Consider the following 24,816-nt stretch of genomic DNA (forward strand, 5'->3'; position numbering starts at 1 on the left):
TGGTTGTTCTGCTGGCCAATCTTCTCCTGCAGCTTTTACAGGCTCTGTGGGGTTTGAGTCCTGCGGCAGAGTGGCACTCTGCAGCTCAAAACAAAACACCTTGTGACCATAACAAAGCACCTGGGATGCAGTACAAAAAAACAGAGAGGAATTACAGCCCCCCCACACCCCCAAATCTGCACTCCCCACTCTGTCATTTAATGGCCTTACTCTTAATGGACAAAGCTATCCCACCTGGCACTACAGCAGATCAATCTCACACCTGCTGCCTGGACGGCTAAACTACAAAAACAACATGAGGTATAAACCTTTAATTCATTGTTTCTTCGCTAGCAAAGCAAAGGTCATATATCAGGCTTACTGTAATGACAACCTGCCCATCTCCATATGTCGTAGGCTGAGGCGATATGATGAACCCTCACAGACCAAAACATATTCTGGCTGATCATCCCTCCCCTTACTTTTGAACTCATAACTTTAGTCCACCTTTACCTATATCATCAAGTTATGGCTCGTTTTTTGTATTTTAATTTTTTTTTAGAATAATCCCCAGATACACAATCAGTAATGTCATCATATTATATTTATATGCACTGCAACGTAAACCCAAAAAAATAAAAAAACGTAAGCGAAATTTAATTGCAGCCAACACAATGTTTCCCTTCTTTAGTAAGGTTTTGTATGCACAGTGATCTCCATAATGTTTTGGACAAAGACATTTTTTCTTGATTTGGTTCTGTACTACACAATTTTACATTTGTAAAAAATGCACATGTGGTTAAAGTTCAGATTCTCAGCTTTTATTAAAGGATATTGTTTATACCGTTTGGTTTCACCACGTAGAAATTACAGCACTTTTTATACACAGACCCCCCCCCACCCCCCCCACCCCCCCAATTCAGGGTACCAAGTTTGGAACAAATGGCTTCACAGGTGTTTCTGGTTAGTGCAGGTATATGACAACCGACAACTTTCAATATCTGGTCTTGATTCAAGGCTTTTTATTGCCGTCGGAGTCTGTTATTGGTTTTTGTGAACATGAGGACCAGAGTTGTGCCAGTGAAAGTCAAGGAAGCCCAACAAAATAATCAGCTGACAAATGTGATTTAGCCCTCAGAAACAAATCTCTCCCAAACAAACAAATGTAATAATACCTTTACATTTTTTTTTCTGAAATTATGAGTGGCTGACTGTTTCAGTCACTCTAGGCCTTGCTGAATTTGACTAAAGGCTGGTGTACACAATTTGAATATTAGAGTTGGTGACTAGTGTTCTTTGCTGGTGCAGTGATTTGTTTCCGCTACAAGTTCATTTGCATAAATGTTTTGGTAAATAAGTCAAGCGTGCTGCACTCTTAGCTCAAGCAACTGAACAAAAACAAAACATGCAATCTGCCTTCGCAATGCAATGTAAGTGAATCTGGGTGTTTTTGAATGTAACTTGGCTCTATAATGCTGTCTGACAAAGTTACTGACCACAGGATTGAGGGAGAACCTTATCTAAATACCTTATCTAAAATGATGCAAATCATTTCAGCATTTCTTGCATTCTTCATGCCTAAAATGAATCAATTAAATGTTATACTTAAAGTGCATGCAGCCCACTGCAGGGATTTACGTGCACTACCTGCTCATCAACAGCACGTCCTGTAAACTTTACATGGAGGATTTAGGTGCACTACCTCCTTATCACCAGCACGTCCAGTGTAAACTTTACATGGAGGATTTACATGCACTACCTCCTCATCACCAGCACGTCCTGTAAACTTTACATGGAGGATGTACGTGCACTACCTCCTCATCACCAGCACATCCTGTAAACTTTACATGGAGGATTTACGTGCACTACCTCCTCATCACCAGCACGTCCAGTGTAAACTTTACATGGAGGATTTATGTGCACTACCTCCTCATCACCAGCACGTCCAGTATAAACTTTACATGGAGGTACAATATCCATGTCAAGTGGGATTTCATAAATAACTGCTTCGTCATGGATGTCTGTGTAAGCCACTATACACCGATCAGCCACATCATTAAAACCACCTGCATTTTTCTGCTTTAACCTGATTAAATATTTTATTTTCTCTGTTTGTAATCAAACAATTCACACGTAGTCAAAGCGCAGACTCAGAGCTTTTATTAAAGGGTATTCTTATCCATTTTGGTTTCACCGTGTAGTAATTACAGCACTTTTTATACGTAGTCCCCCATTTCAGTGTTTTAGACAAATTAACATAATGTTAAATAAAAGAGTCATGTTTTGTATTTGGTTGCATATCCTTTGCATGCCATGACTTCCTGATGTCTGTGACCTATCAACATCATCAGAGTCTCGATATCTTATTATCGGGTTGTCCTACAAGCAACACAAAACCTCTTTGCATTTGAACGGATCTCTATGGGAACTGGGGGGGGGGGGGGGGGGTCTAGATTCAGCTGTAAATTATGCTGTTGAACTCAATGGAAAAAATATTCAGGATGCTTGAGTATCTACTGCATATCTGGCAGCAGCATGGTGGTTTGAGTCTCATTTGATACCTTGGACCCTTGATGACTTAAAGCCATTGAGCCAACAAATGTGTTCCATACTGTATCAGCATAATTTACAGCTGAATCTAGTCCCACCCCCCAATTCCCATAGAGATCAAATGCAAGTTTTTGTATCGCTTGTAGGACAACCTGACAATAAGATATCCAGACTCTGATGATGTTGATAGGTTGATGTTGATTTTATAAATCAGGCCCCAGATGTACTTTCTTGTTCACACTGGCCACGCATCACAGACTGTCATATTTTTAATTGGTGACAAGACTCCGCGTTCAGAGAACATGAATCCCGCCTTTGTTGGATTTTTCAGAAAATATGAGTTTATCTGGGAATGAGACAAGACGGTTGTTGCCGTGGGCTGCAATGTCAGATGTCAGCACTTTTCACAGACAGCTTTTCGCGGCTGGGGGGGCCAGGGGGCTGCAGTCCCACGAGGACAAGGTATTTCCTTGCTTCTGTGCTGCATGACGGCATCGCTGCGGAGCTTCGCCCCAATCGGCATGGTAACGGGCGAGACGGGGGAAGAATGTGGCCTATGGACAAAAGGCCGACGCAAGCTCTGCTTGCCGAGGAACCCGGCTGGCAGAACAGACATGCTGATGCTGACCCCAGATGCCTTTCAGCTCCCAACATGCAAACAGACGCCAGGGCCACTGGACCAGGCACAAGCCTTCCCTCACACCGTCCATGAGACTCATTCCAGCATCTGCCCTTTGCATCATCCCGTGGGTTATGTCTGCTGCTTCTGTTCTCAGAGCTCAACATTACACAGTGTTTTAAGGCACTGCACTGAAGTGGAAGGTTGAAAATGCCATGAACATAAATTTTCATAATTTCATAAATACTGTATGTCCAATAAAATACTATATTGTAAACATTGTGCAGTGCGTCTGAGTTTACTAGGTGTATTTCACAATCCAGATTCATGGATCTAACTGAACAGGAGCTGGAAACACACAAAGAGGGACAGTGATTGTGACCATGCAGCCGTAACAGCATCCGACCCCAGAATGACCCCAGATAGCCATGATTTAACAGAGAAAACAGGGTCTGTGTCACATTTCTGCTGATTCTTGTGAGCACAGACATTACCGGTTAGTGCCTAATGTGACCAAACCCTTGTGTTTTTCCTGAGGGTGCTTGGCTGATTTTCTTAACTGCTGTCTCAGCAAACACACACCTGTCTCAGGGCCAACCTGGCCTCATGATCGTATCTTATTCCACACACCTGTCTCAGGGCCAACCTGGCCTCACAACCGTATTTTATTCCACACACCTGTCTCAGGGCCAACCTGGCCTCATGATCGTATCTAATTCCACACACCTGTCTCAGGCCCAACCTGGCCTCATGATCGTATCTAATTCCACACACCTGTCTCAGGGCCAACCTGGCCTCATGATAGTATCTAATTCCACACACCTGTCTCAGGGCCAACCTGGCCTCATCATGGCCGAAACATCATAGGACACCAAGTCATTGTGCATATACCAGGCCAGCATGGGGGACAACAGAGTGCACTGCCGTATCTGAGAAGGGGACCTCATCCCCATCCTTGGGCCCTACACGCACATCGCCTCCTGGCTTCTTGGACACGCTTTACAGCAGTGGTTCCAAGCCCTGTACCCTGGAGATCTACTGTCCTGTAGGTTTTCATTTCAACCCTAATTTAACACACCTATTTCTATTAATTAGCAGCTCAACGAGATCTCTAGCTGTTGAATGAGGTGTACTTTGTTAGGGTTGGATTGAACACCGACAGGACCGTAGATCTCCAGGAACAGGGTTGGGAACTAATGGTTTACAGGGATCTCGTTCACAAGAACAAGAGGGGGTTGGTGCAGAAACTGCACTATGATGCCCAGTCTACAGTAGTGTTAGCCATTAGCAGCTGACAGAAATCTGTCCCTGATTCTGGTTTTCAACTTGGCTTTGGCACTTGACCATGATCTAGAGGAAACAAATTCACATAGTAGACCACTTCCCTGAGTAGATCCAGTATAAAACATTGTGCTGTGGATGTGAAAATACTTCTAGCAGTGGGCAACATCAATTTACACATTGATCAGGTGGTGTTTTGTGGAAGTGTGATGTATTTGATACACAGCTCTTGTTATTCAATCACGTCCCCGTGAGTTTTTTTTGAGAATTTTGTGAGAATTTTATTTTATTTTTTTAGCATTTTGTGATAAAAACTGTCTGTGAATTATAAGGTTTCAGGTTATATTTTCTCCTTTTTTAAATACTCAAGCAAGTGATCACACTAAGTAATGCCACTACATGACATCTGCTCTACATTTAAATAAATTTGTACCAGCCAGCAGTCATGACTGTGTGACTACTAAAACTGTGCTGTGTCTGATGAATTCTCAAGTACTGACATTCCATCTCCAAATTCCAACTTTCAGTACCTGTCTCAGATCCATACCACTTTCAGTACCTGTCTCAGATCCATACCACACACAAAGAGTTAAATTCTGCTTAGGAATGATGGAAGATGTCTTCTGACCGACAGTAAGAAAGCTCTTCAGAAATGTTCCCACTGAGAACCAGATGAACCAAAAGCATGTTCAGAATGTAATCAGTTAACATTTTGTTCTTTTAACACAGAGCAGAGTAACCAGGGAATGATTATGCAATGTTCAGGGTGTTATCAAATGTGAGGCCGCTCATTGCTGGAAACACAATGGCATTTCAGGTAAACGATGGCTTCTACAGTCTTGTTTATAGATTACTTTATGGAAAAAACTGATATCATATCATATCCAGGACCTCTCCTCAAGTGATGATTGAGGAGATTAGATAAAAAATGAAAATCTCACACTTCTCTCCGTGCAATTAATATTTGAAAAATCCCTGGAACTACAGCCTGATGAAGGCGTACTGTTGAAACCTGTCAGTGACTTTTCAAATAAAAAATAATGAACAGCTTTTTTGGGTGTGCATTTTTACTACTGTTTTTCTATTAATGAGGAGATTTCCACAATCTTCATTTTTTAATTCAAGCTTTCTCAAAATTCTAAGTCAGTAACTCAAACTCCATTGATTTCAAGCACTAATGATTGGTACACCAGCATTAACATGTTCAGATAAGAAAATTCTAATCACATATTTGTGATCTTACGCTTTTTATATATGGGTTTAATATATGCTCCTGTGAATTTCAGAGGAACACATCTTAATATGGGTGGGAACTGCATGTGACAGAAGATCAAGCAGAGTGGTGGCAGGATGTGGCTAAGGCTCCTGCCACACCTACATCTGTGCAGAACACCAAGAGCTCACCTTCTGAACCACACCTGACTGTTTACCTGTCTATAAGCACAGACCTGTAAGCACAGGGCAGATAAGGACATGTGAGAGACAGAGAGAAAGAGAGAGTGACCGACAGCAAGACACAAACAGCAAGAAAACATAAAACCATTCTTGGTTCTTTGGAATGATATGCATATTCCACCCTAAGGCACATAGAGACCTCCTTCTTGTCCTGATCCTTCTTGTGAGCCAGATGGCCAGTTTTACTTGCCTAAAACAACTGAGTAATGAACCTCCGCACCTTTGTTGAAAGACATAACTTGGCCCAAAAATAGAAATGCCTCACCCTCATACACATCACATACCTCCTCCCAAAAAAAAACACAGCACCCAACCAAGCACAGTGCGTGAGAGAGAGAGAGAGAGAGAGAGAAGCCATTTAAATGCAGTGATGTCATGCATATTATGGCACCATAAGTCTCGGAATTCATTAATCATGACCAGGATAAATAGGGGCATTCCCGGTTGATCAAAGCCGGAGGTGACAGGTGACTCACCTGCAGAGCACGCAGCCTGTTGTACTGTGACTGCAGGTTCTCACACTGCTGGTCTGGCTGTAGAGCTCAGACATACCCACTGCACCTGAGTATGGCAAGATTAACTCTGTTAACAAAAGAAAGGATTGCAAAACGCATTTTACTGATGTCCCAGGTTCAATGTTAAAAGAGCCTATTATGCTTGCTAAATTTATTTTTTAACTGTCAGAAAAGCAAAGGCTTTACAATCCCTCTATTTAAGAGAACAAAAAGTGCTATAGACAGCTATGAATTCCATTATCTGACAGAGTGGAATGGTATTGTGAATGCCTGCCAAGGTATGCTAATTCCAGGCATATTATAGCCTTATTTGGAGCTTGGTATTCCAAAGTAAGCTTTGCCCAGGTATACAGTTCTTTGTTATGTTCTACTGAAGTGGTGCTATAACATCATTGGACCCAAACCAAGGAATTCAGTGGTAATGAATCCACATTAATACAATCAATATGCACACATCAACACAATTTATATGAAGACATATCTGTGCAATCCATATGAACACATCAGTACAATCCATATGCACACACATCAATACAATCAATATGCACACACATCAATACAATCCATATAAACACATAGCAATACAATCAATATGCACACGTATCTATGCAATTCATATTAAGACATATCTATGCAATAAATATGCACACATGTCAATGCAATCCATATGAACACATCAATACAATCCAAATGAACACATCAATAAAATCCATATGAACACAGCAATACAATCCATATGCACACATATCTATCCAATTCATATGCACACATAGCAATACAATCAATATGCACACGTATATATGCAATCCATACGAAGACATATCTATGCAATCCATATGAACACAGCAATACAATCCATATGCACACATATCTATGCAATCCATATGCACACATATCTATCCAATTCATCTGCACACATAGCAATACAATCAATATGCACACGTATATATGCAATCCATACAAAGACATATCTATGCAATCCATATGAACACAGCAATACAATCAACATGCAGACATATCTATGCAATCCATATGAAGACATATCAATGAGTGCACTGCACTGTAAGGCATTTCTTAGGCTGTCGTTTTTGAAGCTAATTTTGCGGTTTGCTTCAGTGATTTGTGATGATAGGGAATTGCATGGGACGGCAGCTCTTTATTTTAACGTGCACTGCATTTGTTTTTGGTTCCGAGACCTTTGTTAGCATGGCTATCAGGGTAAGAGTGTCAAAATGACACAATTAATTTGCAACTTTCACAAAACCTTAATTATTCTTACTTTTGTTCTTAAAAATGTTCTTATGAAAAACCAAGATGGGATTCATGACACAGACATTTGTTTTTCGCATATCCCAGGTGTATGAGATGATGAATGTTGACTGTTTGTAAATTTTATCTGCAATCCTGTTCATGTGATTAGCATAAGGAAACAGCCATGGACAAATATATCGATAAGAAAAAAATGAAGAATGCCAAAATGTTTGTGGAAACGTTCTTACACGCAGTTTACAATCAAATATGATCGTACGCATGTTTCCTGAATGAGGCCCATTGAGTCTATCATAGTGCTGGTAAGCTTTGTCCCCACATGCTGTTCTCATTGCCAGCGAGAGCTCTTTGCATGTCAGCCCAACCTCCTCAAAAACTCCTCATTGATCAAATGTGTTTCTCTGAGGTTTCTGGCTGTCTCAGGCCCTCTGAGCTGTAGGCCTGGGTCTGCTGCCCAGGGAGGGCTTCTGCCTCACCACTGTGCAGGTCACCTCATAGCTTTGTCCTCTGACTTTTTCTCATTGGCGGATGCCTTTATCAATGACAATACTATTTCTACTGAACTGACACTCTAAAATGTTTGTGTAGTTAGTTATGGTAAGCAGGCTTTCACATGCTGTTTTAATATCACGCTGTTTTAACGCTGTAGCCAAATGAGCCTTTCTGACTCGGTTTAAATCCTGAATTTCTCCTTTTAGCTCATCTTGCCTTTTGTTGATCACATCCACCATAAGCTTGGCAAAGATTGACGTAAGATTGTTGTACAACTGAATTCTTTGTAAAAAATATATATATTTTCGGTTTCCCAAGAGGTCCTGCAGCTGTCCCAGCTGTTTCTCCCTCTGGTTGACATGATGACAAAGTGAGGTTATCTGTTCATGCTTCCACCTGACACAGAGTGGACTCCAAAGCAGGAGTCTGCAAGTCCCAACCCCCAGACAGTGGTACCGGCCACACAGGGATAACCATGTCAGAATGCAGACAGACATAGGTGTGCTTCTTCTCGGTATCAGCCATTTCTCCTGCAGTCAACATCTACAGACTGTGTTTTGCCAAATAGAATTAATTAACCACCATTCAGGAAACCATGGGCTCTCATGAACAGGCAGAGAGCTGGGAAGAAGGAGATGGCTCAGCAGGCATGTACAACTAACACAGATCTACTGAATGCCAGGCCTGCACGGTCAGAGTATCCGATCCTTAAAACAAATTCTTGCAAAATGTCCGACAATTCAAACATACAGATTTATTGTAGTTCATGATTCACAAGCTTCATAATATGATAGACATATGAGGATCCAGTTCAGTGGCTTTCCTCAGGCCTGTACAGAGGCCATCCATATTAAAGAGGCTTGCACAGATCCCTGTAGTCCATTTCAGGTACAGCTGCTTTCAGCAGATGGAAAACAGCAGCAGCAGCTGTGCCACTGCATCCTTCTCAGTTCCGGCCACTGACATTCCTGTCAAGTCTGGCCCTGGCCTGGTCAGGCTTTAGGCCTTTAAGAAAGATGGCCACAGGAACAGAATGTGCAAAAAAACCGTATAAAACTTCCCACAGTAAAATCTGTGGCATTTCCTGAAGGCTCAGGCTGTGTATACAAACCGCACTCGCAGAACCACAGGCCTGAGCCCATGTCATGACTCAAGGGATGCGGATGACGCAGATGCCCTTACGGACCCCCCCCCCCCCCCCCCCCCCCCCCCCCCCGAAACTGAACGTACTTCCTCCGCATTCTGAGAAAGGCCAACATGCGGTCTGGTGTGCTGGTGTTCAGGCTGCTCCCCCCAGGAGGCATGCATGTTCAGGCTGGTGTTCCCCCCAGGAGGCATGCATGTTCAGGCTGCTCTTCCTCCTCGAAGGGGAATGCGTATTCAGGCAGAGGGCATGAGAGAGTGGCAGAGGGTGAGTGGCAGAGGGCATGAGAGAGTGGCAGAGGGTGAGTGGCAGAGGGCATAAGAGAGTGGCAGAGGGCATATGTGAGTGGCAGAGGGCATGAAAGAGTGGCAGAGGGCATATGTGAGTGGCAGAGGGCATGAGAGAGTGGCAGAGGGCATACGTGGGTGGCAGAGGGCATACGTGGGTGGCAGAGGGCATGAAAGAGTGGCAGAGGGCATGAGAGAGTGGCAGAGGGCGAGTGGCAGAGGGCATGAGAGAGTGGCAGAGGATGAGTGGCAGAGGGCATAAGAGAGTGGCAGAGGGCATGAGAGAGTGGCAGAGGGCATACGTGAGTGGCAGAGGGCATAAAAGAGTGGCAGAGGGCATGAGAGAGTGGCAGAGGGCATGAAAGAGTGGCAGAGGGCATGAGAGAGTGGCAGACGGCATGAGAGAGTGGCAGAGGGCATGAAAGAGTGGCAGAGGGCATGAGAGAGTGTCAGAGGGCATATGTGAGTGGCAGAGGGCATGAGAGAGTGGCAGAGGGCATATGTGAGTGGGAGAGGGCATGAAAGAGTGGCAGAGGGCATGAGAGAGTGGCAGAGGGTGAGTGTCAGAGGGCGTGATAGAGTGACAGCACTGCAGCTAGGCTAACCACTGTGCTAAAGATAAATTCACCAGCACTGCAACTAGCCTAACCACAGTGCTAAAGATGAATTCACCTTTAGCACAGCAGCTAGGCTAACCACTGTGCTAAAGATGAATTCACCAGCATTGCACCTAGGCTAACTACTGTGCTAAAGATGAATTCAGCAGCACTGCAGCTAAGCTAACCACTGTGCTAAAGATGAATTCACCTTTAGCACTGCACCTAGGGTAACTACTGTGCTAAAGATAAATTCACCAGCACTGCAGCTAGGCTAACCACTGTGCTAAAGATGAATTCACCTTTAGCACAGCAGCTAGGCTAACCACTGTGCTAAAGATGAATTCACATTTAGCACAGCAGCTAGGCTAACCACTGTGTTAAAGATGAATTCACCTTTAGCACAGCAGCTAGGCTAACCACTGTGTTAAAGATGAATTCACCTTTAGCACAGCAGCTAGGCTAACCACTGTGCTAAAGATGAGAGTTTTTACCAATGTTTGACGCTATAACATGTCATCAAACTTTAGCATGTGGACACATACGACAGACTCTTAAAGTAGCAGTCATTAAGCCCCTTCTTAAGAAGTCCAATATGGATGCAAATGAGGCCTGTAGTTAAATGAATATCTCAAACCTTCCTCTCCTTTCTGAAATATTAGAACAGGCTGTTTCAAAATAACTTTGATCATTCCTGCTCTCCTGCAGCCTTGGAAGTTTTTCAGTCCGGTTTTAGACCCTATCACAACACTGAAACTGCTCCAGTCCTTATCTTCCAATCTGGGCATCATTGCAGTACAATGGAGGCCAGTCCTTCAGGGATCAGATTCTCAAAGTTTGTGTTGTGTTGTGTGTCACGTCCCAGTCTAGGGTTGAGCCGTAACATAAAATATGCGGATGGAGTCAGTTCTCCCGTCCCCAGTTCTCCCGTCCCCAGACAACCAGACCACAACCAGCTTTTCCAACAAAAATCTTACAATTTATTAAGGAAGCAAAAATGAAAACAAACTTCAGGAGTGGGCCAGGCCAAAATAAACAAAACGCAGCCACCTGAACATAGGAAACTAAATCCCCGCATAAAACAAAAACTCCAAAGGAGAACAAAAAAACAAAGAATCTTACCTTCCTCCCTTTCTAACTTTAAACAAGAGAAAAAAATATATATATTAAACAAAATGACACCCACTCCCTACTCAGCTTCCTGGGAAGAATATCTTAAATCTGTTTACTGCTTCAATAATTTAGGTTTCCACACAACACCCAAATAGGGCCACAACAGGCCAAAGTAGTTTCCCCAACTGTTAGAGAGATGACTGCTCTAGGGACAGTCCAGTGAAAGGAATCCAACAACCTGCGTCTCAGCTCCCAGGTATTTATACTTGGCCCACCTTCTCCCACACCTGCAGCTCGCTACCTCAATCACCGTTGTAGTGGGCGGAGCAACCTGTCAGGAGGAGAGGAACAAAGGCGAAACAGGAGAGAGAGAAAGAGACCAGACAGACAGAGACAACTCAGAAGGGGACAATTGGACAACTTGACAATAAATACGTCCTTGGACGTAACACCCCCCACCCTTAAACATTCAACGAGTTTTTACCCTTCCACACAATGTGTGGGGTGACATAGCTCAGGAGGTAAGACCGACTGTCTGGCAGTCGGAGGATTGCCGGTTCAAAACCCCGCCCTGGGCATGTCGAAGTGTCCTTGAGCAAGACACCTAACCCCTTACTGCTCTGGCGAATGAGAGGCATCAATTGTAAAGCGCTTTGGATAAAAGCGCTGTATAAATGCAGTCCATTTACCATTTACAATGGGCACGAGACAGTGCATCAGCAATCACATTTTCCGCACCCTTTTTGTGATGGATGTCAAGGTTGAATTCCTGTACTATCAGCGACCAACGCATCAACCGCTGGTTCGAATTAGACATCCGCGATAAAAACACTTCCTTATTTGATAAGACATTAAATCCTACAACTTTGAGCTGTGGAAATTCTTCACAATTAATTAATTTATAAATTAAAAATAGCCTTCAGTATTCAAATATTCGAAATGATAGATGGTAGATGTTTAAATGCTACTACCAGTGAGGCCCATTCAAAATTTAGAAAACCACAAAACAAACGACAAAAATCTGCAGCCCTCCAGTGCATAAGTATGACAGTCCTGGTCTTAATGTAAACATTTTAATGCTTTTCCTATTTCAGGTTTTTCCCCCATAAAGTATCTCTAAAAAGCTCTATGTTGGACTCATATAAAATTTAATTGATGTAATGTTTGGGTGCAAATTCATATTATCTAATGCGCTTGTTTTTCATTGCTCTAAAGCAGGGGTATTTTTATCTGAAAAGGGCTGGACCGGGAGCAGGTTTGTGTCCAAGCCCAGACTGACTGAGACTATTTTTACTTAATTAGGTGTTGTAGTGCTGGCCTAAAACCAAACCCAGCACCCACAACCACCTTTTTTGGATGAGGCTGGACACCCCTGCTCTAAGGATTTTAACTCATTCATTCATTTAATAGAGTTGAATATGAAACAATAAGGAGACAACACGTTCAGCTTTTCTCTGCACATGTAACTGCACTGCCACCTCTTGGCCACATGAGGAACTGCCCATATGTGTTTATTATCCCAGAATATTTTACTATTTGAGGGTTGAGAATTGAGAATTTGCATGGTCATTTAAAGACTGCCCACACATTACATAATCAGTCTGATCTCTGACCTATCCCAGACGTCTGTAACAGACATGCTTGTGTCTGTTTGCAAACTCAATTCAATTAAATTCAGTTTTATACAGAGCTTTTTACAGAAAAGCATCACAAAGACGCTTTACAGTGCAGCAAGAGCTCTACCCTCAGGAATGCAGCCTTCTGTGTTCAGAGGATCTTTGCATTTTCAGAGAGTGCTGTGAGGAGATCTCGGAGACCTCCCAGGGAGAACTTGGACGTGAAGCCACAGGAATAAGGCCCGCTGTGCTTCATGTACGCTCAGACATTTTTGCCCCGATGTTATATGTAGATCACATGGAACAGTTTTTATAAGGTTCAGTGGAAAGTACATGAGTGAAGAAGACCAACAACCAAAATGCAGGAAAGGACTAAATGAGAGCAGAGTCCCTTTAATTGTCAATGAGAACACCTGGTCTAACCAACTGAGAAAAACTTCAATATTTTGATAATGTGAGACCTTGAGATAGGCAAAGAAATGTTAACAAAGCTGACAGCGAGAGCAGTGTGCAAAGCCTTCTGGGTAAATGCATTTTATGGTGCTGAGAGGGGCAGATCTCTCCCTTGTGAGCACAGACTCAGCACTAACAGGCCATGGAGCAGAGAGTGGTGCTGATCACGGGCTGCTCCTCTGGGATCGGCCTCAGCCTGGCTGTGCAGATGGCCTCCGACCCCGCCAAAACCTACAAAGGTGAGTGAGCATCCGCACAGTGCATGCTGGGATACGTCGTAAAATGTCCAGCATTAAATATACTCTGAAAGAGTACATGTCATCCCCGTTGGACTCAAAAACTTATACAGTTTAATGAATGCTGAATATTTTACCGTATAACTTAAAAGAATGATAAAAATATACTTTGTTAGGAAATAGATTCTTAATAAATGTATCAAAAACTACAGTCAAATGACATTACATATGAAACACATACATGCACGTACATATTTCAAATACAGGTATTAGACTCTAATACTAATAATTAGAGATACTGTCCATTCCTGGCAGTGTGGTAATTTCACATAGCCAAGGTGTTACTTAACAGCAGGCTTGAGGTCACTTATATTTTGCTTTATTTAATTCAAGAAAATAAACTGAACTGTAATACTGTGGAAAAATGAATTCTCAGAGGATTTCTCAACAAATGAACAGAATTTCAGTTTATTTCCTGAATTGAAATATGACTGACCCTTATTCCGTTCATTTTGTGTGACAATCGTCATTTTTGTTTGTATACATGGTCATTTGTTTTATGTAAGTATTCTTCTGCACAGTAGTTTCTTTTGAAGCATCAGCAGGCAAATTAAAGACACATTTGTCCCTTTTATCACAGAGCTGTGAAAGAGATGACAATGATGCCTTTATGGTGGTTTGCATGTTTCTGTGAGAAGCTCATTTCACTTTCCATGTACCAGAAGAAATACCTTTATAGATAAATAGTTATTGTAGAGCTGCAGAAATCAAAAATTTGGGTTTTTGCTTTACGTTTTGACTGAGCAGCTGGCCTTGTGAGGCGTGGCTGATAAAAGCACTGCTTTGTTTAGTCTACGCCAGCATGCGTAACTTGGCCAAGAAGGAGCGTCTGCTGGAGTATGTGAAGGGCTTCCACAAGGACACCCTGGACATCATCCAAATGGACGTTACTGACCAGCAGTCTATCCAAGATGCCAAGGAGAAGATCACAGAGAACAGAGTGGACATCTTAGGTAAACAGACACCTGTACGCTTGTCTTTTATGTACAGGTAAAAGAAATGTGGGTGACATCAGTTCTACCTGTAGATGATAATTGTGTCTACAGGCCTGGTAATAACACACTTAATTATCGTATTTTTAAAATCATTGGCAGGCTGGAACCAGCTGATTTAAATCGCAGTAGACAGAAAGGCTGCTTAACTGCTGCCCCTAGAGACACGAGAGCCATTTCTCTGCAAATCTGATGTGTTGAGTGATTGCAATGTTCAGTGTTTTGTGTTTGTGTGCTGTACTGGTGTGTTTTGTGTGTTTGCTAACAGTGTGCAATGCTGGTGTGTGTTTTATGTTTGTTAACAGTGTGCAATTCTGGTCTGTGTTGTATGTTTGCTAACAGTGTGCAGTACTGCTGTGTGTTGTGTGTTTGCTAGCAGTGTGTAGTACTGGTGTGTGTGTCTGTGTCTGTGTGTGTGTGTGTGTGTGTTTGTTAACAGTGTGGAGTACTGGTGTGTTTCATGTTTGCTAACAATGTGCAGTACTGGTGTGTGTTGTGTGTTTGTTAACAGTGTGCAGTACTGGTGTGTGTTGTGTGTTTGTTAACAGTGTGCAGTACTGGTGTGTGTTGTGTGCTTGTTAACAGTGTGCAGTACTGGAGTGTGTTGTGTGTTGTGTGTTTGTTAACAGTGCTCAATACTGGGGTGTGTTGTGTGTTTGTTATCATGTGCAATGCTGGGGTGTGTTGTGTGTTTGTTAACAGTGTGCAGTACTGGTGTGTGTTGTATGTTTGTGAACAGTGTGCAGTACTGGTGTGTGTTGTGTGTTTGTTAACAGTGTGCAGTACTGGTGTGTGTTGTGTGATTGTAAACAGTGTGCAGTACTGGTGTGTGTGTGTGTGTGTGTTGTATGTTTGCTAACAGTGTGCAGTACTGGTGTGTGTAGTGTGTTTGTAAACAGTGTGCAGTACTGGTGTGTGTTGTGTGTTTGTTAACAGTGTGCAGTACTGGTGTGTGTTGTGTGTTTGTTAACAGTGTGCAGTACTGGTGTGTGTTGTGTGTTTAATTGTGTGCAGTACTGGTGGGTGTTGTGTGTTTGCTAACAGTGTGCAGTACTGGTGTGTGTTGTGTGTTTGTTAACAGTGTGCAGTACTGGTGTGTGTTGTGTGTTTAATTGTGTGCAGTACCGGTGCGTGTTGTGTTTGTTTGTTAACAGTGTGCAGTACTGGTGTGTGTTGTGTGTTTAATTGTGTGCAGTACCGGTGTGTGTTGTGTTTGTTTGTTAACAGTGTGCAGTACAGGTGTGTGTTGTGTGTTTGTTAACAGTGTGCAATGCTGGGGTGGGCCTGATGGGCCCACTGGAGACCCTGTCCCAGGACACCATGAGGCAGATCCTGGATGTGAACCTCCTGGGCACCATTCGCACCATCCAGACCTTCCTGCCCGGAATGAAGACCCGACGCAGAGGGCATGTCCTGGTGACCGGCAGCATTGGAGGGCTGCAGGGTGAGGCCAAGCGGGGACAGGCTGTGCAGCTACACACGCCCTGCATTACCCTATAATCAGGGTGAGGCAGAGCGGGGACAGGCTGTGCAGCTACACACGCCCTGCATTACCCTATAATCAGGGTGAGGCCGAGCGGGGACAGGCTGTGCAGCTACACACGCCCTGCATTACCCTATAATCAGGGTGAGGGCGAGCGGGGACAGGCTGTGCAGCTACACACGCCCTGCATTACCCTATAATCAGGGTGAGGCTGAGCGGGGACAGGCTGTGAAGCTACTCACACCCTGCATTACCCTATAATGCCATATGGGTCCTGACACTTACAGTATATTACACTATCAGTCAGTAATGGATGTGCAGTCTTTAATACTGAGTGTAACCATAAGTGATGTGATGTCATCAGTGGCAGTAAACCATGTTTTTCAGGTCTGCCCTTCAATGAACTCTACTGTGCCAGCAAGTTTGCAGTGGAGGGAGTGTGTGAGAGTTTGGCTATTCTCCTGCAACACTTCAACATACAGTGAGTATAGCGGAGGTGCTGTGTGTGTCTAGACTCCACTGAGACTCAGTGAGTATAGCGGACGTGCTGTGTGTGCCTAGACTCCACTGAGACTCAGTGAGTATGGCGGAGATGCTGTGTGTGCCTAGACTCCACAGAGACTCAGTGAGTACACCACAGGCACCAGGTTTAGCAATCGCTTGTATGTTTAAATTGGCAAAATATGAACCTCAGGTTATTGTATTTGGGTTTGTCATGAACAGGCCAGTTTTGACGTTTAAAATTTTAATTAATAATCTAGCTTAGTCAGTCAAATTAATACTTTTTATGACATGCTATTATGGGGCAACATAGCTCAGGAGGTAAGAGTGGTTGTCTGGCAGTCGATTCGATCCCCCACTCTTGGTGTGTCGAAGTGTCCCTGAGCAAGACACCTAACCCATAATTGCTCCCAACAAGCCGATTGGTACCTTGCATGGCAGCCTTTCACCGTTGGTGAGTGAGCGTGTGTGTGAATGGGTGAATGAGAGGCATCAATTGTAAAGCGCTTTGGATAAAAGCGCTATATAAATGCAGTCAATTTACCTTTATTAGGCTATAATTATATAGGCTTCAGGGTTTCCACTGGTAATAATCAGCCATGTCGCTGCACCACAATAAAATTTAAATCCCCCTAAATGGTAACATAAATCCCTCTAAATGGTAACATAAATCCCCTAAATGGTAACATAAATCCCCTAAATGGTAACATAAATCCCCCTAAATGGTAACATAAATCCCCCTAAATGGTAACATAAATCCCCCTAAATGGTAACATTAATCCCCTAAATGGTAACATTAATCCCCCTAAATGGTAACATAAATCCCCTAAATAGTAACGTAAATCCCCTAAATGGTAACATAAATCCCCCTAAATCGAATACATTTCAATTTTATCACTGAACCCACAATACAACTGAAAAATAATCTGACCACCACAATGCATGCGACACTCAAAACTGGCATCTATAATACCACATGCAGTGTATATCAGCTGAAGTTTGGAAAAAAGCCCATCTAAACTCACGCAGCTCATCACTCCAGCTGTGTGGGCTACCCAATGTAGCTACGGTGTAAAGTCTCACCTTCCTGACAAGCTTGTTTTATATTTCCAAAGAGCTTTGTATTAACATTGCTTTCTGAAGCTGGAGGCTGGTAACACATGCCTCTCCCAAACATTTATTTCAATACTACAGTCGGAAAAGGAAAATTGGGAGGATGTCACGTGCATTAAGAGAAGAATAAAGAAGGAGCATTGCTTTATAAGAATAAGGATAAACCTGATGCCTAAAATATGCCGCTGTTGCTGATACTCTTTGTTGAGAGTTTTACTAGAGCAGAGGTTACTAATAGGCAGGAAGGCATATTCAGTACTCAGAATGTCTTAGTGGATATTGAGCTATGGGATAAAGAAGTACTAAATAAATTACATCAACTACAGACAAATAAGGCAGCAGCTCTATGAATAAATAAATATAAATCCAAGAAAAATGTAAAAATAAATGAATGTACACAAAAATTAATAAATAGATTAAATATGACATAAATGTGTATTTGTGAATTTATTTCTGTATGTATTTATTTCTTGATTCATTAATTTTGGTATATATTTATTTCTAGATTCATTCATTTCTTTATGTATTTATTAATGTATTTCTTCATCCATGTGGTAATTAGGGGGCGCGGCTTTTACATTCAGGCATGTCAATCAAGCCGGGAGTGTAGGGTTGGGTATCATTTACATTTTATAGATTACAAATACCGTTCCGATCCTGCTTAAAATCCAGTTCTTATCGAATCTTGGTTCTGATTCTTGTCATATTTTTTTTAGTACAAATAGAAACCTAAATGTGTTGTATGCAAATAAAGAACTTTATTTTCTGCACATTAAGGCTTCCCTAAGAAGTTAATTGCCAATTTGGTACAAAAAAAAAAAAGTAAAATAGAGACAGTGCACACAGTGAAGGCCACCTTCTTGATGGGGGAAAACAACCTGTTGCGCTCCTTAGAGTTAATACTAGAAGTTGGTGGATTATCACGACTATAAAATGCCGAAAAGTTCTTATGTGGTTGGCTGTACAGAAATAAACAAATGTAGAAATACCCATTTATGTCAAATTTTATCTGTTAATGTATTTGTGTACATTCATTTATTTTTTCTTGCATTGATATTTATTTATTCATTAATTCATTGAGTCATTTATTTATTTATATATTTATTTTTAATTTTGGTCCTCCATAGATTTGTAATGATATATATGATTATGTTATGATTAATGCAATGCACAATTTTGACGTTTTGGATAAATTTGGAGAAGCTAAGGGACACCAGGGTACACTACTAATGAATAGTTCCACATATCACCTTCAGATTTTGTACACTCCTGGTCAAGGGGTTTATGATCCAGGACATATAGTATGGTGTTATAAAGCCTTCAAAAGAACACCCCCTAAATGGGTGAGGATTGACCAGATTTGTCATCTGTGTGAAGGGGTTAAACTTCTCAAGCAGATCAAACAAAGATACAGAGGGGATCAAAAGTCTGAGGACACTACCAAGTCCTGGTTGGTTTCAGTAATTAACATAACATAACATAACATAACATAACATAACATAACATAACATAACATAACATAACATAACATAACATAACGTAAGACGAGAACAGACCATTCAGCCCAACACTGCTCGTCTATTTTTATCACTAAACTGTACTTAATGCTTAGTATACCTATTAAGAATTATGAAGGAATAATGCAAATATGATAGCGTACTCCAGTAATGAAATAATAATAAATCATCAGATGTTACTAGATTACATTTTTGCCATGGGGTGGCACGATGGAGCTGTACATAGCAGTGTTTCCTCACTGTAAGAAGACACCATGGCTGCCCCTGCCTGATGCATGCTGGGATAGTCTCCAGAGGCAAGCAACCTGTATTACACATGAAATTACATTTGTATTACATATGAAAAGACGTAAATACATATTCTGCATACATGCATTATAAATGCTGCCCATTCTTGGTGTTGTGCAGTGCTACCCTTGGAGGAGGTGGGGGATGTGGTGTGCAGTGCTACCCTTGGAGGAGGTGGGGGTTGAGCATGTGGTGTGCAGTGCTACCCTTGGAGGAGGTGGGGGTTGAGCATGTGGTGTGCAGTGCTACCCTTGGAGGAGGTGGGGGTTGAGCATGTGGTGTGCAGTGCTACCCTTGGAGGAGGTGGGTGATGTGGTGTGCAGTGCTACCCTTGGAAGAGGTGGGGGTTGAGCATGTGGTGTGCAGTGCTACCTTTGGAGGAGGTGGGGGATGTGGTGTGCAGTGCTACCCTTGGAGGAGGTGGGGAATGTGGTGTGCAGTGCTACCCTTGGAGGAGGTGGGGGATGTGGTGTGCAGTGCTACCCTTGGAGGAGGTGGGGGATGTGGTGTGCAGTGCTACCCTTGGAGGAGGTGGGGGTTGAGCATGTGGTGTGCAGTGCTACCCTTGGAGGAGGTGGGGGTTGAGTATGTGTTGTGCAGTGCTACCCTTGGAGGAGGTGGGGGTTGAGTATGTGTTATGCAGTGCTACCCTTGGAGGAGGTGGGGGTTGAGCATGTGGTGTGCAGTGCTACCCTTGGAGGAGGTGGGGGATGTGGTGTGCAGTGCTACCCTTGGAGGAGGTGGGGGTTGAGCATGTGGTGTGCAGTGCTACCCTTGGAGGAGGTAGGGGTTGAGTATGTGGTGTGCAGTGCTGCCCTTGGAGGAGGTGGGGACTGAGCACGGCTGTGTGTTCTGAACCCCGCAGCGTCAGCCTGATCGAGTCTGGCCCTGTAAACACCCACTTCCTGTCCAACCTACGGCAGTCTGAGTCAGGGGACGCCGCGCTCCTGCAGGTGGACCCGCTGACACGCGACCTCTACGACACCTACCTGCAGCACTGCTCGTCCGTCTTCCACAGCGCAGCGCAGGACGCCCAGGACATCGTACAGGTATGCCCTTTCATTATTATGCAATATTGCATTGTACAGGTATGCCATTTGATGATTATGCAATTATGGATTGTGCAGGCATGCCCTTTGATGATTATGCATTTATGGATTGTACAGGTATACCCTTTGATTATTATGCAATATTGCATTGTACTGGTATACCCTTTGATGATTATGAAGTTATGCATTGTACATGTATTCCCTTTAATGATTATGAAATTATGCATTGTACATGTATGCAAGCAATTTTTCACAGAATGCCATTATTGATAGGTGGATTTTCCATTGGATGAAGTAGAATGAGGACTGAGGTTTGAGTGGTGGGGGGGGGGGGGTGCATATATCTAAAGCTTCTCATAAAAATGAGGATATTTGCTAAGAAACCTGCAGAAAAGCAACCATGGCAACTGTTATCATGCAGTTACTTAACCAGGTCTATTTTGAAAGGTCATCAGGTCCATTTTAAAAAATGTTGTTGCTGCCACCATTAGGAAAAATAATGTTTCCAGATGCCCGTGAAAAGTTTCTAGATCAGAGTGGCATTCGGCCTGGCGGTGAACCAGATTGGTCTTGGCTGTGCCAGCTGGTGGAGAGAGCACACGCACCTGGGTTGGGTTAACTAATCAGCCCAGGTGCTTAAAGGTGTGTTCCTCTCCACAGTTCAAGGCATAGACCTGGAGCTCACACTGAGAGCACGTTTCATATTTTAGTTTTTGTTTGCGTGTGGGCCAGCTGCGAGCAGGGAACTGAAAAGTTGGTGTTCTGTTTTGCTTTCTTTTGTCTTTTTTTGTTTCTGGAACCCCGTGAGGGGGAAGGGTGAAGGTGTTTATTTCAGTTCACGTTGGTGTGGGTGTGCTCTCTCTCTCTCCATGTGGCAACCAACGGTGTTTCCCGGAACTGCCGCATCTCCCTCCCAGGGGTGCTACGCTGGTGTGTGACAGTCAGTTACATAGTTTCCAAGCTGGCAACCCCGGTGGCTTCTGTCTGCTGCACATTACATAACCAGCACCAACTATGACCCCAGCATGGCACTGGGGGATCTTTCACAGGCACCTTTGTAATCTTGGTTTTGTACAAATATATCCCATATAGGGATTTTCTAACTGTCCTGGGGGCACCCCTCGTGCATGCCAGTTTTCATCTCATGATCAAGTAATGTTCAAAACATGAGTTTATATTCTTACATATTTTCTTCTTCAACTGATTTTAACACAACACTAAACTAGTGACCATCTGTGCACACATCTGTGCACAGCATTTAGGACCCTACTGATTTCACTGATCAGTCTATAATTTATTCAGTGTTGTGCAAAATGTAGGGTAAATCATCCTTCAGTAGATATTTAAACAATTAGAATGATTCAGAAGCTGGCAATTATGGCTGAAAAGAGAACCAGAAAACTGCAATTGACTTTGTGTAATTCCTATTGGGGTACCTTATAAGGGCTGCTGTATATTTGCTAATTGCCATTAAAAAACGTTGGGAGGATGCATGTGCCAATATGATTCAGATTTGGACATTGCATTGCTACTCCTGTATATGGCCCCAGTGTCCAGCAAGTGTGATGTTAGACAGGTGTGGTTTGTTCTCCACCAGGTGAGATTAGATGGGTGTGCCCCTGCAGGTGTGAGATTAGATGGGTGTGCCCCTGCAGGTGTGAGATTAGATGGGTGTGCCCCTGCAGGTGTGAGATTAAACAGGTATGCCCCTGCAGGTGTGGGATTAGACAGCTGTGCCCCTGCAGGTGTGAGTTTAGACAGGTATGTCCCTGCAGGTGTCCGATTAGCCAGGTATGTTCCTGTTGGTGTCCGATTAGCCAGGTATGTTCCAATTCCTTCAGGTGTGAAATTAGACAGGTATGTTCCAGCTCCTTCAGGTGTGAAATTAGACAGGTATGTTCCAGCTCCTTCAGGTGTGAGATTAGACAGGTATGCCCCTGCAAGTGTGAGATTAGACAGGTATGATCCTTCAGGTGTGAGATTAGACAGGTATGCCCCTGCAGGTGTGAGATTAGACAGGTATGATCCTTCAGGTGTGAGATTAGACAGGTATGCTCCAGCTACTTCAGGCCTACCACTTCAGGAGTGAGGTCTGACAGGTGTACTGTACTCTCCTGCAGGTGTTCCTGGAGGCTATCCAATCTCCGAGCCCGTCTCTGCGCTACTATACCAACAGTGCCCTGCTGCCCCTCACCTCCCGCAAACTGGCCATGCATGATGGCTCCCAGTACATCAGGGCCATGAGCAAGCTCATCTTCTCCAGCTCTGGCCCAGAGGATCCCTAGATACAGCCAGAACAAACAACACTAAAACACTATGACCAGCACACACAACACTACAACCAGCACACACACAACACTATAACCAGCACACACAACGCTATAACCAGCACACACACACAACACTAACCAGCACACACAACACTATGACCAGCACATACACAACACTGTAACCAGCACACACAACACTATAACCAGCACACACATCACTGTAACCAGCACATACACAACACTGTAACCAGCACACACATTACTGTAACCAGCACACACAACACTATAACCAGCACACATAACACTATAACTAGCACACACATCACTATAACCAGCACACACACAACACTGTAACCAGCACACATTACTGTAATCAGCACACACAACACTATAACCAGCACACACACAACACTGTACAGCCAGAACAAACAACACTATAACACTATGTCCAGCACACACAACACCAACCAGCACACACAACACTGTAACCAGCACACACAACACTACAACCAGCACACACACAACACTGTAACGAACACACACAACACTATAACCAGCACACACACAACACTAACCAGCACATGCAACACTATGACCAGCACACACAACACTATAACCAGCACATACACAACACTGTAACCAGCACACATAACAGCAACACTACAACCAGCACACACAACACTGTAACCAGCACACACACATCACTGTAACCAGCACACACACCACTATAACCAGCACACACACATCACTGTAACCAGCACACACACCACTATAACCAGTACACACAACACTGCAACCAGCACACATAACACTGTAACCGGCACACACAACACTGTAAGTGAAACATTAATCCACCTTGCATATGCTCATTAATATTTTGCAAATGAACAAGACAGGAGCCTTCAGTTTTGTAAAAAAGTGATTTACTAATGAAGTGTTAAAAAAACATGGTGCAATATTACAAATGCCTTGTGCTGATTTCTTCCATAGTGCCTTTATCATATCATGTAAACCTGGCTTTGTTAGGGGTTGGGTATCACTCACTGACAGCTACATTATTAATAAATTAAAATTCAAAAAATAAACATCTTATTGTCTAATTTTTGTGCAAATTGAAGGCAGTCCTATACACACCACAAAATATGGCATTCCAATAATACCACACCACACTGGCCCACTCAAGCAGAGCCTTTATGTAGCTGCACTAATGGCCTGCTTACAGGTTTTCACAATTGTTTACACACTAAAATTGGAACTTGAAACGCAATCACTGAAACCTGAAAGTCATGTACCAAATCCCTAAACCAAGGCTGCATCCCACATCACTCCCTATTCCCTATATAGTGCACTACATTTGGCATCAACCATTTTGTAGTGTGTCCCATCTGAGAAACAAAATTGTAGCACACTATATAGTGAACTGCTTCCGCCCCACAATGCACTGCAAAATGTAGGGTACAAGCTATGTACACTATCCGGAACATCCCACAATACACTACGGTACGGCTTTACGGTTTATTTCAACAAAGATGGCGGTTGGAACAAGCGAGCGGTAGCTGCGTGTGTAAATGCAAATTGTCCATAGTTATGTCAAATCATGAATTATATTTGCATATTCGATACAAAAAAGTCACCAGTTTTCGTTAGAGTGCCAAGTGTAATGTTAACGGTTTTTCTCCGGAGAGCTGCTTGCTAGCTAAGAAGCTAGCTAATCTCGGTAGCAGTGCAACTCAAGCAAAATGTCATTTTCGGTCCCTGATAATAGATTTTTGAACAGTATATTGGTATACATTTGGTCAATGCCAATATTAATGAATATTTAACCGAGAGTTTCATATATATGTACAGATTACGTTAAAAAAATATTTTATCAGGGACCAAAAACAACATCACTTTCTCGCCACATCAATAACGAACGCAATTTCCGTTATTGTGTGA

The 24,816-nt window shown here is 43.0% G+C and overlaps 1 protein-coding gene across 1 annotated transcript; it reads left to right on the forward strand.

Annotated features, from left to right (window-relative positions):
• Positions 1-13,483: 13,483 nt before the first annotated feature.
• hsd17b1 (hydroxysteroid (17-beta) dehydrogenase 1) lies at positions 13,484-22,972 on the forward strand. Its single transcript, XM_035398876.1, has 6 exons — positions 13,484-13,608; positions 14,457-14,618; positions 15,922-16,101; positions 16,528-16,621; positions 20,425-20,608; positions 22,729-22,972. The coding sequence occupies exons 1-6, from the start codon at positions 13,512-13,514 to the stop codon at positions 22,891-22,893; spliced, it is 882 nt and encodes a 293-aa protein (XP_035254767.1). The 5' UTR covers positions 13,484-13,511; the 3' UTR covers positions 22,894-22,972.
• Positions 22,973-24,816: the final 1,844 nt, after the last annotated feature.

Source organism: Anguilla anguilla, chromosome 17 (assembly GCF_013347855.1).
Source record: "Anguilla anguilla isolate fAngAng1 chromosome 17, fAngAng1.pri, whole genome shotgun sequence".
Classification (NCBI taxonomy): domain Eukaryota; kingdom Metazoa; phylum Chordata; class Actinopteri; order Anguilliformes; family Anguillidae; genus Anguilla; species Anguilla anguilla.